Source organism: Octopus sinensis, linkage group LG3 (genome assembly GCF_006345805.1).
Source record: "Octopus sinensis linkage group LG3, ASM634580v1, whole genome shotgun sequence".
In the NCBI taxonomy this organism is placed as follows: domain Eukaryota; kingdom Metazoa; phylum Mollusca; class Cephalopoda; order Octopoda; family Octopodidae; genus Octopus; species Octopus sinensis.
In genome coordinates, this window is record NC_042999.1 from 148,342,164 (window position 1) to 148,360,399 (window position 18,236).

General features: G+C 38.3%; 2 protein-coding genes across 7 annotated transcripts in view; one reads left to right on the plus strand and one right to left on the minus strand.

Annotated features, from left to right (window-relative positions):
• Positions 1 to 765: 765 nt before the first annotated feature.
• Positions 766 to 16,434, minus strand: LOC115209770 (EF-hand calcium-binding domain-containing protein 10-like). 4 transcript variants are annotated; one of them, XR_004998386.1, is made up of 4 exons: positions 16,420 to 16,434; positions 13,898 to 13,971; positions 2,797 to 2,850; positions 766 to 1,054 (listed from the first exon to the last, which is right to left on the minus strand). XR_004998386.1 is itself a non-coding variant. In XM_029777995.2 (2 exons), the coding sequence occupies exons 1-2, from the start codon at positions 14,483 to 14,485 to the stop codon at positions 13,934 to 13,936; spliced, it is 441 nt and encodes a 146-aa protein (XP_029633855.2). In that variant the 5' UTR covers positions 14,486 to 14,535; the 3' UTR covers positions 13,898 to 13,933. The 4 variants fall into 4 exon arrangements, 1 of the variants encoding a protein (XP_029633855.2); XR_004998385.1 differs by lacking the exons at positions 13,898 to 13,971; positions 16,420 to 16,434 and adding an exon at positions 7,209 to 7,451 and having other exon boundaries at positions 2,749 to 2,850; XR_003881335.2 differs by lacking the exons at positions 13,898 to 13,971; positions 16,420 to 16,434 and adding an exon at positions 7,209 to 7,440 and having other exon boundaries at positions 999 to 1,054.
• Positions 14,518 to 18,236, plus strand: part of LOC115209602 (trifunctional purine biosynthetic protein adenosine-3) — a 57,435-nt gene continuing 53,716 nt past the window's right edge. For 2 of the 3 annotated variants that reach the window (XM_029778042.2, XM_036501471.1), the window contains exon 1: positions 14,518 to 14,621. In XM_029778042.2, the coding sequence (XP_029633902.1) occupies position 14,621 (1 nt within the window). In that variant the 5' untranslated portion in view covers positions 14,518 to 14,620. Of the gene's footprint in view, positions 14,626 to 18,236 lie in introns of all 3 variants that reach the window. The other variant, XM_036501470.1, reaches the window with a different exon arrangement.

An 18,236-nucleotide genomic window follows, 5' to 3' on the forward strand; every position in this document is an offset into this window, starting at 1 on the left:
TTCCAGACCACATCGTTCCCTAGGCCATGCTGACTAACATTATTTTCCCTGTATAAAAACTAAATCCACGCAGTACCCAGTATTTGCTTCACAAATTTTCTGAAATTTGAACCCCCATTTTGTGTTTGTTTACATTCTGCGTAAGTTTGTTTCCGTATTGATCGTTTCAAACAATAACTTCCAGACCACATCATACCCTAAGCCATGCTGACTAACATTAGTTTCCCTGTATAAAAACTAAATCCACAACAGTACCCAGTATTTGTTTCACAAATTTTCCAATTCGGAATCAATGCTTGATAACATGAAACTCCTATCCATTTTCAAAGTTGAAGAAAAATCGATGCCAAAAAAAATGTGGAAAAAAATCTCCCAAAATTCAGGGAATTAAAATTACACGTCGATCGTTGTACAAAACTGTAGATGAACTGTTTACGAAGTATAATCACGTGTTTTCACGAATGTACTAAAGAGATTTGCTCTGATATTCTCATTTAAATATGAATAGGTAAATTCGGGCGGCTTTGGGCAGTTTGGTCACATTAACCAAAATTTTTTTCGAGCGGCTTTGGGCGGTTTGGTAACGAAAGGGTTAACTGGCCAAAACTTCAAAGTCACTGTCAACAATATTCTTGTTTAAGAATGATAAATTTGTACTCTACAAGAGTAAGTATACAGTAACCATCAGATTAATGTAAAATTGTTTTTATTATAATTGAGCAAAAAAACACACACACACATGCAAATATAAAATGAACAAAAATATTTCATTAAACAATCCTTTTATTTACTCCTATTTTTATATATCACAGTTATGAAAACATCACAAAATCAAATTTATTAAAAGGAAAAAGAAACTTAACCAACTCCTGTGATATCATTAATATCACAATTTTTTTCTGTAAGTTTTTCATGTTAATCAGTTTCTGTAAAATGTGCTGAAATAAGCTGACATCTATTAACTTTTACCAGGTCCAGGCTTATCTTTCTTGTATTTGTCTAATTCTACTTTGATTCTTTCATATAAACCCATTGGCCCAGGAAGTTTTGGTAACTGTAAGTGTAAAAAAAAAAAGCATCAATGATGAAATAATTGATTCTTAAAGACACTACACACAAATATATACCATCATCATTATCATTTTTCTTAACATCCAGTTCTCCATGCTAGCATGAGTTGGATGGAGTTTACTGAAGCAGATTTTCTACAACTGGTGCTCTACCTGTTGCCAACCCTCACCATCTACAGGTAAGGTAATGCCCAGACATGTTTTTGCAGAATATCATCATCGTTTAACATCCTCCTTCCATGCTGGCATGGGTTGGATGGTTTGACAGGAGCTGGCCAGACAGAAGCCTGCACCAGGCTTCTGTCTGTTTTGGCAGGGGTTTTACGGATAGATGCCCTTCCTAACACCAACCACTCCACAGAGTGGACTGAGTATGCCCGGCATTTTGGAGAGATGGTGGAAAAATGCTAATCATACTCACAAGGGATGGGGATCAGAATATAAATGGGATGGTCAAGTAAAAGAAGAGAGAGATGGTGGCAAGTGCTAGGGCATACCCTTGGGGCACAGAGGTTATAATATAAGTGATACAGCATTGCTAAAAATGCACAAGCAGTGTGTTGAAAACCTGGGTATATGGAGGTGGAGAGCTACTGGATAGCAATGATACAGTGAACAGAGCCATGAGGACAGGATTAGGGAGTGAGAGATAAGCATAGTGCATGAAGGAGATGTAAGGAAGAGATGTAGTTTGGTTTGTTGGGGTAGGGTGTGTGAAAAGTTCTCTTATGTGTGGGTGGAACACACAGTGCTTCTAGAACTCAGTTTCGTTGACGTAGGCAGATCTTCTCAAGAACTTCATATTGCCAGACATCTCAATCTATTGTCATTTCTTGTGTGAGGTCCAACATCCTTACCACTTCGTCCCATGTCTTCTTGGGTCTCCCTCTTCCATGGGTACCCTCCACTTTCAGTGACTGGCACTTCTTTATACAGCTGTCTTCATTCATACGCATCACATGTCTAAACCAATGTGGTATTCTCACTTGCATGCTGTATTTGATTCCTCTTATGCCACACACACATACAATAGGCTTCTTTCAGTTTCCATCTACCAAATCCACTGTCAAGTTACTGGTTGGCCTGGGGCTACAGTAGATGCTTACACAAAGTACCCAAAACTATGTGGATGAGAAGCAAACTACTTAACTACAGTCATGCCTGTGCCAATATATATCATCATCATCATCATCGTTTAGCGTCCGTTTTCCATGCTAGCATATATATATATTGTTTTATCTTTTAAGCCAAACACTTGTGTGCTCAGGGTTCAGCTATAATCAGTTTCCTAATGCAAGAGTTACAGTCTCATTAGGCAATGAAATAGTTCTGTAAGAGTTTTGGCCCCTGTCACTGCAACACAGAGCTGCCCAGGATCACCCATTGATGTAACAAAAACCCCTGTATAAAAAGAATCCAGTCCACATTCTAAAGTGGTTGGTTTTAGAAAGGCACCCCACTGTAAAAAATCATGCCAGAGCAGACAGTGGAGATTGGTACAACTCTCTGGCTTGCCAGCTCCTATCAAACCATTTAACCCATGCCAGCATGGAAGACACACATTAAATGATGATGATATACATGTGTGTGTGTATAAATCCAACAATTTATACAAAACACCTGGGTTCACAAAATAATCTAATACATATTAACACCAGGTAAAAGAAATATTAGTTACATTTTACTAAATAACCATATGCAAAAAGAAAGAAATCAGAATACTTACAGAATAATATTGGTCAGCATAGGCCCCCACATAAAATCCAACTGCAAAACTAACCTGGATAATATAACATAAAAATAAAATGAATTTATATGTAAAACACAAGACAAGAAACATACATTTATACATTTTAACCCTTTTGATACCAATCAGCTTGAAACCACCTCTGCTGCTCTGACACAAAACCATTTATTTATTACCCCTGCCTTAGTGAAAACGGAGGTATTGTTTTCAGTTATGCTTGTTTGTTTGTACATGGACAAGATATCTCAAGAACTGTTGAATGGATTCAGATGAAACTTTCAGGGATGTTTGGCCTCGTGATTGGCATGAACTGATTACATTTTGGGATCAATCTGGTACCAGATAAGGATTCTGGATTATTTTTCCTGTTTCTTTAATTTTTGAGAGCAATCAGGTTCACTTTTAGTATCCTCATTTGTGAGAGCAGTCAAGATTATTTCAGATATTCTCATTTTAAAAATTATCTCTGGCTAATCATTGAGAGGAGGCTGGTGTTGCCTTGGCGGAGGTTTGCATTCTCTGAGTGCTCTTGTTTACATTCAAACTTTTCTAAATAATTTTCATCATCATCTAACATAGTTTCCACACTGGTATAGGCTGGATGGTTTGACAAGGGCTGACCAAGCTCCATTTATCAGTTTTGGTATGGTTTCTATCACCGGATACCCTTTCTAATTAATTGCCAACCACTTTACAGAGTGTGTTGGGTGCTTCTTATGTAGCACCAGCACTTATCATGGACATGCTGAAGCACTGCCTTGGAGGGTTTAGTCAAATCGACCTCAGTACTTATTTTTAAGTCAGGTACTTATTCTATTGGCCTCTTTTGCTGAACTACTAAGTTAGAGGGACACAAACAAACCAATACCAATAGTCAGACATTGGGGCAGGGTAGACAAGCACAACAGAAATATATACATGACAGGCTACCACACACCTGGCTGCTAATTCATTCACAATGCAATAGTCAGGCTGGAGTGACAGTTGAAGACACTGGCCGAAAGTGCTGCACAGTGGGACTGAACTCAAAACCATGTGGTTACAAACTAAACTCCTTAACCACACAGACATGCCTTCACCTAAACTGTTCCAAATTCTCGATTATTTACCAGATTAAGTCAAACTCAGAATTGTGAATTTCATTGGGAACATGAACACAAAAGGATTAATAAAAGAAAGAAACCCTTGCTATCAATGACATAATGATAGCCTCCATTATTTTCACATAATTTACTAAAAATACTCTGGATAAAAATCTGCTATCTCTTTGGGTTGACTCGCCAGATCTGATATTTTGGAAAATTTCAATACAGATGTAGTGGTTTTGTGATTCGATGCTTGTTTCCAACAAGAAATCTGAAGTATTTAGTGTAACAGAAATAGTAAAGATACAATTAAACTAAACGACTATGTAGACAACCATCAGTTATTGACTTTTAATTTTAAAACAGTGTGTGTGTGTATATTGTTGCTCATTCCTTCTCAAGTCATGCCCGACTCATAAAGGCCAGTTTTCCCGGTTTAATTGGTATATAGGTTCCCCACCTGGACAGGACGCCGGCCTGCCACAGGTGAGCTGCAAGATGCAGGAGGAAAGTGTGAGAGAAAGTTGTTGCAAAAGAATCAGCAGAAGTTCACCATTACCTTCTGCCGGAACCACGTGGAGCTTAGGCGTTTCGCTCATAAACACACACATTGGCCAGTCTAAGATTCAAACCCACGATCCCTCGGCCACAAATCCACTGCTCTAACCACTAGGCCATGTGCCTCCGTCTGTGTGTGTGTGTATGTATACACACACACACACACAGAGGCAATGACAAATGACCAAGACTCTTGGAGATATGCCATGCTTGAGAAGACCCATCAAGCCAAGTGAAATCATAGTCATGGCAGAAACTGGTGTCACACATCTTGCACCCGTGTAAAAGCACCCATTACACTCTTGGAGTGGTTGGCGTTAAGAAGGGTATCCAGCAGTACAAACCATGCCAAATCAGACTGGAGTCTGGTGCAGCCCCTCAGCTTGCCAGCCCTGGTCAAACCATCCAAGCCATGCCAGCACGGACAATGGATGTTAAATGAGATGATAGACAGACAGACATATATATATCATCATCATTATTTAATATCCACTTACCCATGCTCATATGATATCGGGACTCATATACAACTGTCATACAATATCAAAAAAGGCGCAAAACAACACTCATTATGTGTATACATATATATGCATGTATTATATATCATTAGCATCATCATCATTGTTTAACGTCCGCTTTCTATACCGGCATGGGTTGGACAGTTTGACTGAGGGCTGGCGAGCCAGAAGGCTGCACTAGCCACCAATCTGATCTGGCAAAGCTTCTACAGCTGAATGCCCTTCCAAATGCCAACCACTCCAAGAGTGTAGTGGGTGCTTTTATGTGCCACCAGCATCCTCTCAATGATTAGCCAGAGATAATTTTTAAAATGAGAACAGTGTTGAAAGGTAACTAGAGCGTGAAGGTGATAGAAGAAAGAGTAAAAAAGATGTGCAATGATAGAGAACGAAGGAGTGAGGCTTGTTCATGAAGCCCTTAATGTGAACAAAAGCTGGATATTGTAAAGTATTGTTATAAAACAAAAATCACTATGAAATACTTCGAATTTGGGTCTGTCTTTCCAAAGGTTTCTTTTCTTTTGACATTTCCTTCCCAAAATGCCTTTCCTCTGCCTGCCACTGTACTATTTGTATACGTATTGTACGTGTGTATACACACACACACACAGGTGCAGGAGTGTTTGTGTGGTAAGAAGTTTGCTTCACAATACTTTACAATATCCAGCTTTTGTTCACATTAAGGGCTTCATGAACAAGCCTCACTCCTTCGTTCTCTATCATTGCACATCTCTTTTACTCTCTCTTCTATCACCTTCACGCTCTAGTTGCCTTTCAACACTGTTCTGCTGGTGAACGAACGGAGATAACTTTGAGTAAAGAGTACTCTCTACGTTGTTGGCAGCTAAATTGTTACATATTTTTAGCAACCATCTGTATAACTGCCCAAATTCCCAATTCTTGTAGAAGCGCACTCCAGCGTATATATATACACGCCAGCGTATATATATACACGCTCGCGTATATATATATAAAGAGAGAGAGAGAATCTAAATATATGTTGCTTCTGTTTGTTTTGGGGATTTCTTTTTTTCACTCTCAAAATATTATTTTCGTTTTAATCCCTCACGAAAATAAGAATTAACCATATTTTCCTAAAATGATACAATATAAAAGGAAATAGTTTTGTATATACTATGTACATAAACATCTCTAGAAAGCCTTTGTTGTTTACGGTAAAAGCAAACGCAAAATTTTAAGAAGCACATGTCCTTTTCGCAGTGTAAACTAAGTATTTTACAAAGTATAAACAAATCAAATTATTTTCTTATTTCCGTTTCGGTTTTTCATTTGACTTCAGAAGTGTTGTAATTAGTTACTCTAACAAAGAACGACCAGAGAAAAAAAGTAAAACCAGAATATATAGTTGATTGGAAACTGTAACCAACGGCGGTGTTGTTATAGATCACACCATAAACAAAACAAATAGCCGGTACTACTTAAGAAGAGTGGTCCCGGTGCGCGCACTCGCGTACTCGCGCAAGCTAGTCGTGACGAGTCGATTCTACAACGACTACCTAGCAAAGTAAATAAAACACAAAATAATTTTTTTACACAAAGTTGATTATTTTTTAAAAACAAATTAAATAAAACACAAAAACACAAAGTAAATAATTTTTTAAAAACAAAGTAAATAAAGCAAAAACACAAAGTAAGCATCGACTAGCTAGCGCGGATGCACGAGTGCGCGCACCGGGACCACTCTTCATAAGTAGTATCCAAATAGCCATAAACATTTTCAAGATCTGTAAGGTCTAGTTTAATATCACTTTAACTTTGTTTTAAAGAAAAGACAAATGCACTGATTCAATTGTAAACTTTCTTTCCTTCTGACATCAAGTTCGTTACAATGACAAGTCAAGCGACAAACTATGAAACAGCGTATTAAAAAGAAATTATACACCGTGTATAAGAAACCCCCGAAGTTTTGGGGCTTAATATTTGGAAAAAAGGTTTTGCAAGGGATTATAATACTATTCATGTATAAGAAACTCCCATATCTTTTTAACCTAATTTTTGGTAAAAAAAAAAGGGTTCTTTATACACGTTAAAATACAGTGAATAATCAATGGCTATAACACTAAAAGTAGTACACAAGTAACGGTTTAACAGATGTATATATATACCCCATCCACCCTCACCAAGCAGTAACGGCATAACTAGGGGTATACAGATGTAGTTATGCCCAAATGGCAAATAACTATATTAGAAAGCTAAGAAAATGTCTTACCAATTTGCCCAACATGATCCACGACGTTAATTAATTAATTGTTTTAAGACAACAGATCCAACATTGATCGTCGTTCTAAGATGCACATCGATATTTCTATCTCCTGTAATTAGAGATGGCACGCACATCGATATTTATCTCCCGTTTCACACGTTTGCTTCGTCGACGAGAATATTAAACTCAATCTCCGTAAAATTACACTTGGTTACCTAGGAGGAATCCACTATATAATGTCTCAAAAAGCAGGATATTAATATAGATAGAGCCAATGACGAAGATGTCACCATAGAAATGTTTTTTTGCGTATTCTGTGTATATGACAAACTCCTGTCGCTTGTGTTCTGCTTCTTCGAATAGAATCTTCACTAACAACTCTGTGTCATTTAAAATCACAAAAATGTAAATCTCCCGGGAAGCAATAAAACGCCTTGGTATAACTCCAGACAAGATGCATTAAGCCGTAAAGGAAATACATTGAAAACACACATTTGTGTATATCATTACTTTAGTATGTCGAGTCAACAGGGAGATTCTATGTGGTCGTTTGACCTGCTAAGAATAGCAGCCGAATTCCGTCAAATCAGACTCAACTGTCTTTACACAATATAGTTTTACACAAAACAGGTAGAAACCCTGCATCTCTCTCCCCCATTTATGACCTTAAGAAAGTAAGACATAGCAGTACTCAGCATTTGAAACACTGTCAGTTTAGTATTGGGCAAAGGCCACAGCATATCATCATCGTTTAACGTCTGCTTTCCATGCTGGCGTGAGTTGGATGATTTGACTGCAGACTGGCGAACCAGATGCTGCACCAGGCTCCAATCTGATTTGGCAGAATTTCTACAGCTGGATGCCCTTCCTAACGACAACCATTCCAAGTGGGTGCTTTTATGTGCCACCAGTACGAGGGCCAGTCAGGTGGTACTGGCAATGGCCATGCTCAAATGGTGTTTTTTACGTGCCACCGGCACAGGAGCCAGTTCAGTTCCACTGGCAACGACCTCACTCATATCTTTCATGTACCACCGGCACAAGTGCCAGTAAGGCAATGCTGGTAACGACCATGCTTGAATGATGCTTTTTACGTGCCACCGGCATGGAAGCCAATCAGCTGCTCTGGCAACAATCACGCTCAGATGGTGCTCTTAATGCTCCAATAGCACGGATGCCAGTCATTGAATTTGATTTCGATTTCAATTTCACTTGCCTAAACAGGTCTTCGCAAGCAGAGTTTAGTGTCCAATGAAGGAAAGGTATGCATAAGTGGGCTGGTTACACCCCTGGCATAAACCACGGGTTATGGTCTCACTTGGCTTGCTGGGTCTTCTCAAGCACAGCATATTTCCAAAGGTCTCAGTCAATAGTCATTGCCTCGATGAGGCCTAATGTTCGAAGGTTGTGCTTCACCACCCCATCCCAGACCTTCCTCTTCCACAAGTACCCTCAACAGCTAAGGTGTGGCACTTTTTCACACAGCTATCCTCATCCATTCTCACCACATGACCATACCAGCACAGTCGTCTCTCTTGCACACCACATAAGATGCTTCTTAGGTCCAACGTTTCTCTCAAGGTACTTACACTCTGTCAAGTATGCACACTGGAATTGCACATCCAGTAGAGCATACTGGTTTCATTCCTTGCAAGCTTATGCATGTCCCCAGCAGTCACGGCCCATGTTTCACTGCCATGTAGCATGGCTGTTCGTATACATGTGTCATACAGTCTACCTTTTACACTGGGTGAGAGGCCCTTTGTCACTAGCAGAGGTAGGAGCTGCTCTCTGAACTTTGCCCAGGCTATTTTTATTCTAGCAGCTACACTTTCAGAGCACACACTCCTGCTACTGACTTGGTCACCTACGTAACGGAAGCTATCAACTACTTCTAGTTTTTCTCCCTGGAATGTGGTAGAAGTTGTTCTCTGCACATTTTCAGTGTTTATTGCACCTGAGCATTTGCCACATACAAAAACTATCTTCCCAGTTAGCCTTCCTTTGATATTGCTGCACCTCTTATGTGTCCATTGCTTACACTGGGTACATCTTACAGAGTTTCTACCTCTGCCTTTTCTACAGATCGAGCAGGGCCATCTACCTGAAAGGATTTGTGGTTTGTCTGCCTTCCTACTTATTAGGACTTTGGTTTTAGCTAGGTTGACTCTAAGCCCCTTCGAGTCTAATCCTTGCTTCCACACGTAAAACTTCTTCTCTAGTTCTGACTCAGCAATTAGATCAAGGTCATCAGCATAGAGGAGCTCCCAGGGGCATCCTGTCTTGAATTCTTCTGTTATTGCCTAGAGAACTGAACCTTGGTGGACCGCTACCTCTACCCAAAATTCTTCACTGTACTCGTTGCCAACCCTCACCTTATTGACAGCATCCTTGTACATGGCTTGCAAAGCTCTCACTACCCATTCATCTATCCCTAGTTTCCTAATTGACCACCAGATGAGGGATCAGGAGACCCTGTCAAAGGCTTTCTCCATGTCAACAAAAGCCAGGTACAGAGGTTTATCTTTGGCTAGGTATTTCTCCTGCAGCTATCTTACCAGAAATATAGCATCAGTGGCACAAACCCAAACCGCATCTTATCTAAACTGACTCTCTCCCTAATTAGTTGGGCTATGACCCTCTCCATGACCTTCATTATCTGATCCAACAACTTGATACCTCTGTAATTATTTGTATCTAAAGCATCACCTTTACCTTTGTAGCAGTTGACTATGGTGCTGCTACACCAGTCATTGGGTATGACACCTTTGTGTATCACCTAGCTAACTATACAGGTGACTAGGCTATAGGCAACACCGCCAGATATTTTGAGCATCTCTGCAGTGATTCCTGATGGGCCAGGGGCTTTCCCTGTCTTTATACTCTTAATTGCTTTATCTACCAAGATACTGTCAATATCAAGTTTCCATATATGATGTGTCCTTATCAGAAGATTTTGACTCATATTTCAGCCAATTGTTGTTCAGGTACATTTGTATGGTGTAAGATTAAGGGAAAATTCCACACAGTTTGCACCAAATAATGGTTATAAATCAAAATGCACAGGAAATACAAAGCAGAGGATTCATAGAGGTTTTCTTGGTTAGCTGGTAGCTAATCCACCCTGTCCTCATGTTAAAAAGATCACCTCTTGCCAAGCACAAACAACATTTTCAACTCTCGGCAAGCGTACATTCTTACTAGCTACTAGTATTCAGCATAAGAGCTTTTTCTAAAGTAAACTTAAAACACCAATCTGTTATTAAACATGTTAATAAAATTTAAATATTATGACTAGGAGCAGTATACAGCCAGATCCCAGCAAAACAACTATAGAGCTTTTTGTAAAGCCCGATCTACTAGAGACCTACATTTCTATGTGACTCACCAGTGAGCTTGGTAGAAGTATTGTTTTTGCTCTGACACCAGGAAAGCTTTTGCCTGCATCTGATGGGAATCTCCAGTCAAAACTATCAGCCTATGGGTGCCAAGTGTCTTGCATTTGTCTTGAATCAGCAGTTTCCTAAGACTGCTCTATTGCCGATGGAGTTATGGTGCATATTCTATCAACTCTGTGGTTTGTATCAGAGTTCAGTTTTGTTTCTTACATTCTTCCTCCTGTACATCAACAATTTACTTGCTATCACCTCAAACAATGCCCATTCTTACACAGATGATTCTATCCTTCATTCCTTTCTAACCTTCCAACCTACACTTCATCCATGCGCAACCTAGATAACTCGCACCATATCTACATACACTGAATCCATGGATAGAAATCTAGGAAAAACATCTTCCAATGAGACTGTGTCAAACTTGACCCATTTCAGCAACAAAAAACAAAAATCAAGGCATGTATCAAGAAAATGTTACTGCATCCCTCCCCTAATACATACAATTAAGAGCCCTTACAATCTCCTTATCACTGAGAATCTGTAGGGTGGTGGATTAGCAAAACTGTGTTAAAAAAAGTGCTTTGTTCAAGCTCCTTATATTCGAGTTGTAATCCTGTTAAGGTCAAATTTGCCTTTCATCCTTGCAAAAATTAAGTGCCAGTTGAGAGTAAGTTAATTCTCTCCATAACATGAGGCTGCAATATGCTCCCTCAACCAGCTCTGTTTTCTACCACTGTTCTGGTCTCATTTCAGCTACTTCACCCTTCTCATCCTTGTCAATGGTTCTTCTCCAGTTGGTCTAGGGCACCCTGCTGCTCTTTCCACCCATTTTAGCACCACACCACAGTTGCTTTCTCAATCTTGTCTGAGAATATGTCTGATCCAGTTCTTATGTTCTATTTCATCCCCGACTCTGTTGATGTCCATTGTTATCTCAATTGTCATTTCAGACTCTTGGCAGTCACTTGATGTCTAGTATTCTCCTTAAGCATGTGAATTGGAATCTGTTGAGTGGGTTGATGCAACTAACTTCCTCTCTTCAAAAATTCTGGTCTTTTACCTAAATTAGAAACTGTTATTATAGATCTCTCGGCATAAACACATTCTTAACATAGTAAAAATTGCATCATAAATACTAATCAAAAAATACTTCAGCCCAGTCAACTCTTAACCCTCTACAAAGCTTAAGTGAGACCCCTCACTGAAGTATTACTTCCATATATGGAATGGTGCTGCCATTCCAGATATGAGACAAGCACTTCATTTGTTCTAAGCCAATCAACTTACTGTTAATAAATAAACACACCCCAAATTCTAGCTTACAGATTTGTCATCTGTCTCTCTCTCTCTGCTTCTTTAATTACAACTCTAATGACCTATGCTTCTTAGAATTGGTTATTTTCATGCCATCTCCACTGATTAATCTCTCCATCTCTCATTATGTGTATTTTCTTTACATCCCCACAGGCCAAAAACTACACACTATATCTAGTTTTTTTCTTGACTTTCTGTCCTGCAGTTGTCAAATTCTGGCACTTTAATATTAAGAGCATCAATCTCTCAGGTCTCCAGATCAAACTAGCAAAAACAAAAATAAAGTAGGAAGATCAAGGCAGGAATACCTTTTATCATTAGATGTACTCAATCAGGATTAATCTAAGCTAATACATACCTACACACATATATACATGAAAAACAGTCACAATTATATATGTTGACATGACTTGCCCTACATATATGAGGGGGTGTTGAAAAGTTCTTGGCTTCCAAGGTGTCATGAGAGGCCTGGTTGAAAGCCCAGCTTTCCAAGTTCTTTTACAGAGCTTAAAATAACTGAAAGCCTGCTGCAATAAGTGTGTGAATGTGAGAAGGGAATTTGTTGAATAAAATCATTATTAATTGATCTTTCTATACATTCTTTTAACCAAAGACAGGAACTTTTCAGCACACCCTCATATATGTAGGGCAAGTCATGTCAACATATATAATTGTGGCTGTTTTTCATGTATATACACTACCGTCAGAAATTAATTAGCACCCTTTATTTGCTCTTCACTCAAGGTATGTGCTGTCACCTAGTGGCCATATCTCAAACTATTGCTTTGTTGCGAGTTCACTGTTGCGCAGAACGATGACGTAACTTTGTTTGCAGAGCAGTTTGAGAGTCTACAGCCTTATGATGTTGACAGCAGTGCAACAACTTGGAGTGCGGATGCAGACAAATCTTCCTTTGTTTAATAGATATAGGTAGCGCCTCGCAAGGACCGAAATCACACCATACTAAGTTTTCTCATCGCGTAAGACGTTTTGAACAGCTCATAGGTTAATTGATTTAACCTATTTAATGTAGAAATTTGAGAAGTGCTAATTAATTTCTGACGCAAGTGTATGTGTGTAGGTATGTATTAGCCTAGATTAGTCCTGATTGAGTACATCTAATGATAAAAGGTATTCCTGCCTTGATCTTCCTACTTTATTTGCTTGCTCCCACCCAGCCTTTTACAACCAGTATTGGTTTGTTATCTTCCTGTAATTTGGAGGTTTGGGGAAAATGATCGATAGAATAAGTACCAGACTTAAAAAAAAAAAGAAATGCAGGGGGCAATTTATTCGATCAAAGCCCTTCAATGTAGTCCCATGGTATAGCTGCAGTCCAATGACTGAAGCAAATATTAAAAACAAGAGCATTCTGAGAACGCAAACCTCCGCCAAAGCAACACCAACGTCGGTACTACTTAAGAAGAGTGGTCCCGGTGCGACCCCAACGTCCTCGCAACGATTAGTCAGAGATGATTTTTAAAATGAGAATATCTGAAATAAACTCGACTGCTCTCACAAGCGAGAATACAAGAAATGAATCCGACTGCTCTTAAAAATTAAGCAAAATCAGGAAAAATAATCCAGAATCCTTGTCCGGTACCATCGATCCCAAAATCTAACCAGTTCGTACCAGTCACGAGGCCAAACAACCCTGAGTTTCATCCGAATCCATCCAACGGTTCTTGAGATAACTTTTCCTCCACCTTAGCGAAGGCGGAGGTAATAAAGATAATCATGCTATCGAGTTTGTGTTTGTGTGCATGAGTGCACACGCCACACAAGATATGAATGCTTCTGCGCAACTCAGCTGCTTTAGAATGCAATTGTTTCATTTTTTTACTTTGTGTGTGTGAACGCTCGAAGCCAAACTAACAAGACGGAAGACGTCGATCAGCACTAAAAATCATTCACGATCCAAATTAATTTTTTTTTTTATCTCTTTTCTCTCTTAAAAACAATATAATAGGCTAAAGTAAATACCTTTTAAAAATTTTCACGAGTAAATATTTTGTTTCTTCACTCCGATTTCGTAGCTTCTGCATTATCTTCCTTTGCTGTTAATAAAAATGACACATTTGTTAAGGAGTCTCATTTAAGAGAAACTTCAACCATATATTATTAGACGATTAAGCATAGACCATTCGATTAAATATTGTGAAACATACGTTTTTGTTTGAAAGTAGCCCATTCCTTGTGTAGAGCAGTTGTGACAATTTTTTCGAATGTAGGATATACTATCTGGTTGATTACACCACCACTAGGATTTTCGGGATATTCTTGTATATGAAGAGTCTTCATAGCTTCTACATACTGTTTCTGTGTGATGAAACCCTTTTTGGTCGGATCCATGATATGAAACAGAGATTCAATGTTACCTTTATTAAAAAGACTGGCTGGCTCGGTTGGTTTACTTTTCAATTCTTTAAGGTACTCAACCATAAATTGCGTTGGATTTTCAGGTCTATAAAACACTAAAGAAGCTAACATTTTGTTAAATAGCGACTGAATTTTATGTTCCTTTAAATATTGATCTGCAAACATCTCACGGGTTATTGTATTTTCCGCCATCTTTCAACAATAAACACTATTTTTCGTATCTATGGAAACCCACGTGGCGTGTTAATTATCTCCCCTTATTCATTATATCCGTGCTTTCTGTTTTAAATTTGTATATTTGTCACTTTGGAAACTAAGAACCAAAAAAGTAAGTAGAAATTCTCTAAAATTCACAGTAAAGAATAAGATAACGCTTCGTATTGAGTAGAACAGAATTCTAACACTTAGAAAGCTGAAACTTTTGCTCGCCACGCTAATTTTATTTTCTAAATTCTAATAAATTAAGTTTCTTCCCTATTTTTGCGTTCCCTTTTGATGTTTACCTGTTTTATATTAGGTAAAAACAGAAAGTAACAGAAATGATTAAAAAAGTAGTTTTCGCATTCTTTTTCTCTAATATTCAAGAAAAGTTATTTTACACCGTCAATGTTCCCAAGTATATAAAGTAGTAAAACGTGTCCTGTATGGCGGGCTTTTGATATTTGAAACTTAACCATATTGTTGATACAGTTAATATGTAATACTTACAAAAGTTGTGGGTTTTTCTTTATTGCGTTTAAAGAACATGTCGTTAAATTATTAATATTTATATTTGCTGAATTTAATAAGTTACTGTAATATATATTTCTTACATTAAGCCACAATCTTTTTTTTTTTTCCTATGTAGGAAGAGGGTGTAATCAAATGAATGTGTGTTAATTGATATAGCAGGATTTGAACTCGGAAAAAGTTATTGTTTAGCTCCGATGGAATAAATATGACCTAAGTCATTCCAAATACGATTGTTCCATCTCTTATTCAGATACTCTGTTAAAGGACTGTGTTATTTCCATTTTTTTTTTTTAAGGTGGGGAGAAATGAGTTGAGCGAGATTTGGCTATTTCTTGCAGGTCAGGAACATATATAAAATCTTTACGAAAAATAATGACCATTCTCAGTAATTATATAAATTAAAATGTAATTCCGAAAACTTGAAAAACTATTATCTCAATTCTTCAGTCTTTGGAAACGTGTGCAAGTGTTTAAAAATGTATTGACTGTACGTTCCCGAAGACTGACGAGTGAAGAGAAAAAATGATAAATTTTCAAAAATTATTTTTTTTATTAAAAAAATGCAAACACACACACCCCTCGTCCCCCATCATTTCGAAGGTTGTGGTGAAATATAAATTGGAAATATCCCTGTCAAAACGCAGAAAATCCAACTTATGTGGGTATTCTGATCCGAAGTTCCGTTCAGATTCGCTTGTACAATACCCTTGTATTAGTTTTTCTTCATCCCCGCCATACATTGGCTTTTTTTTTTTTTTCGATTTAAGGTCTTTTTCTTCATCTCAATGTGTTGTCGCCATGTCTCACAAGGGACTGTTTTTTTAAATGTATCTGACACACTTCAGCGAACCCACCCTTATATAAACTAGCAGCTCGTTTATTCCCGCTTTTACGATTTATTTCTAGTAATTTTTCACGTAGGAGAATATAATGTAATTCGAACTATAAATTATAAAATTGAAACATTACTTTTGAAAAAGTGCCGGCATAACTACAATTTAGTTCTCCCCCTGTTTTTGTTTCCTCACTATTGTTTTTCTTTTTTGTGTTAGTGCGCGCGCGAAATTTGACAAATACTTGTAGATAACGATAATGTTGCTCTTTTAATCCTTTCTCTTTGACTGCTGTCATCCTGGGGCACTCGATCAAATCTATCCCAGTTCTTTACTCTTTGAAGTTCATTATTTACTATGTCATTTCTTATTACCGAAACACTAAGTTACGATGGGAGACAGTCACACACATAAAGCATACTGAGTTCTGTACCAGATAATATTTTTGCCCAATGTTGTGTGTGTATAAAGCATCGTTGGGTGAAGCCAAAACAATGTAAAGTAAATGCAAGGCAAATCACAAAAAAAAATATATATATATATGAATTACTGTAGACTTACCATGCGTTCAATATTTCGGGGTTATTGTTCTGGCCTTACCCACGATCCTGTATACAATATATTTTACTCAATGCTTCGTAGTAAATATTATATATATATACTTTTTTACTCGTTTCAGTCATTTGATTGCTGTCCTGCTGGAGCACCGCCTTTAGTCGAACAAATCGACCCCAGGACTTATTCTTTGTTTAGCCTAGTACTTATTCTATCGGTCCCTTTTGCCGTACCGCTAAGTTACAGGGACGTAAACACACCAACATTGGCTGTGAAGCGATGGTGGAGGACAAACGCAGACACAAATATATATCTATATATATAAAACTGTAGTTGTGAGAGTGTCTGTCTCCTACGATTTAGATTCCTAACTACTCCCACATTTTGCGGTGCAGTTTAACCAAAAGCGGGTATCTTATAGTCGTGATTCATATCGAGCCCGTCTGAGTATTAGCGCGCGTCTACGATGAGTCTACGATTTTACAAATAATTTAACATAATTTTTTATTCCATTTTAATGCATATTTTTTCGTGTGTCGATGGCGGCGGAGTTGGCGTCCATGGTCACACCTGCACCTGTTTGCTTCTCTCCCTTCTTCCCTCCCTCGTGAAGCTGTGGGGAAGGGAGTGTAAGGACATCAACGCCGTAAAGCGTTGTCAAGGAGACCAGCGTTCTTTTAGAACAACGACTTCATGGCTTGAAGACACCAAAACAATATATAAAAGTGAAGTTGTGTGTCTGTCTCCTACGATTTAGATTCCTAACTACTCCCACATTTTGCGGTGCAGTTTAACCAAAACCGGGTATCTTATAGTTGTGATTCATATCGAGCCCTTCTGGGTATTAGCGCGCGTCTACGATGAGTCTACGATTAAAAAAAAAAAATACCTTCATTTTTTCCATTTTAATGCATTTTTCGCTATTATATAAGGGAAGTAACTCTCTAAAAATGTCAACGATTTAAAAAAAATTACCATAATTTTTTATTCCATTTTAATGCATATTTTTTCGTGTGTCGATGGCGGCGGAGTTGGCGTCCATGGTCACACCTGCACCTGTTTGCTTCTCTCCCTTCTTCCCTCCCTCGTGAAGCTGTGGGGAAGGGAGTGTAAGGACATCAACGCCGTAAAGCGTTGTCAAGGAGACCAGCGTTCTTTTAGAACAACGACTTCATGGCTTGAAGACACCAAAACAATATATAAAAGTGAAGTTGTGTGTCTGTCTCCTACGATTTAGATTCCTAACTACTCCCACATTTTGCGGTGCAGTTTAACCAAAACCGGGTATCTTATAGTTGTGATTCATATCGAGCCCTTCTGGGTATTAGCGCGCGTCTACGATGAGTCTACGATTAAAAAAAAAAAATACCTTCATTTTTTCCATTTTAATGCATTTTTCGCTATTATATAAGGGAAGTAACTCTCTAAAAATGTCAACGATTTAAAAAAAATTACCATAATTTTTTATTCCATTTTTAATGCATTTTTTGGCTATACCTCTCTAAAAATGCTTATATAGTTATTTCCCTTACAAACCCGAGCAACGCCGGGCGATACTGCTAGTATATATATATATATATACGACGGGCTTCTTTCAGGGCTTTGGTCAGCCTGGGGTTATAGTAGAAGACACTCGCCCCAGTTGCCATGCAGTGGGACTGAACCTGAAACCATGTGGTTGGGAAGCAAACTCCTTATCACACAGCCATTCCTGTGTATATCTATATATATAAAACTGTAGTTGTGTGAGTGTCTGTCTCCTACGATTTAGATTCCTAACTCCTCCCACATTTTGCGGTGCAGTTTAACCAAATTCGGGTATC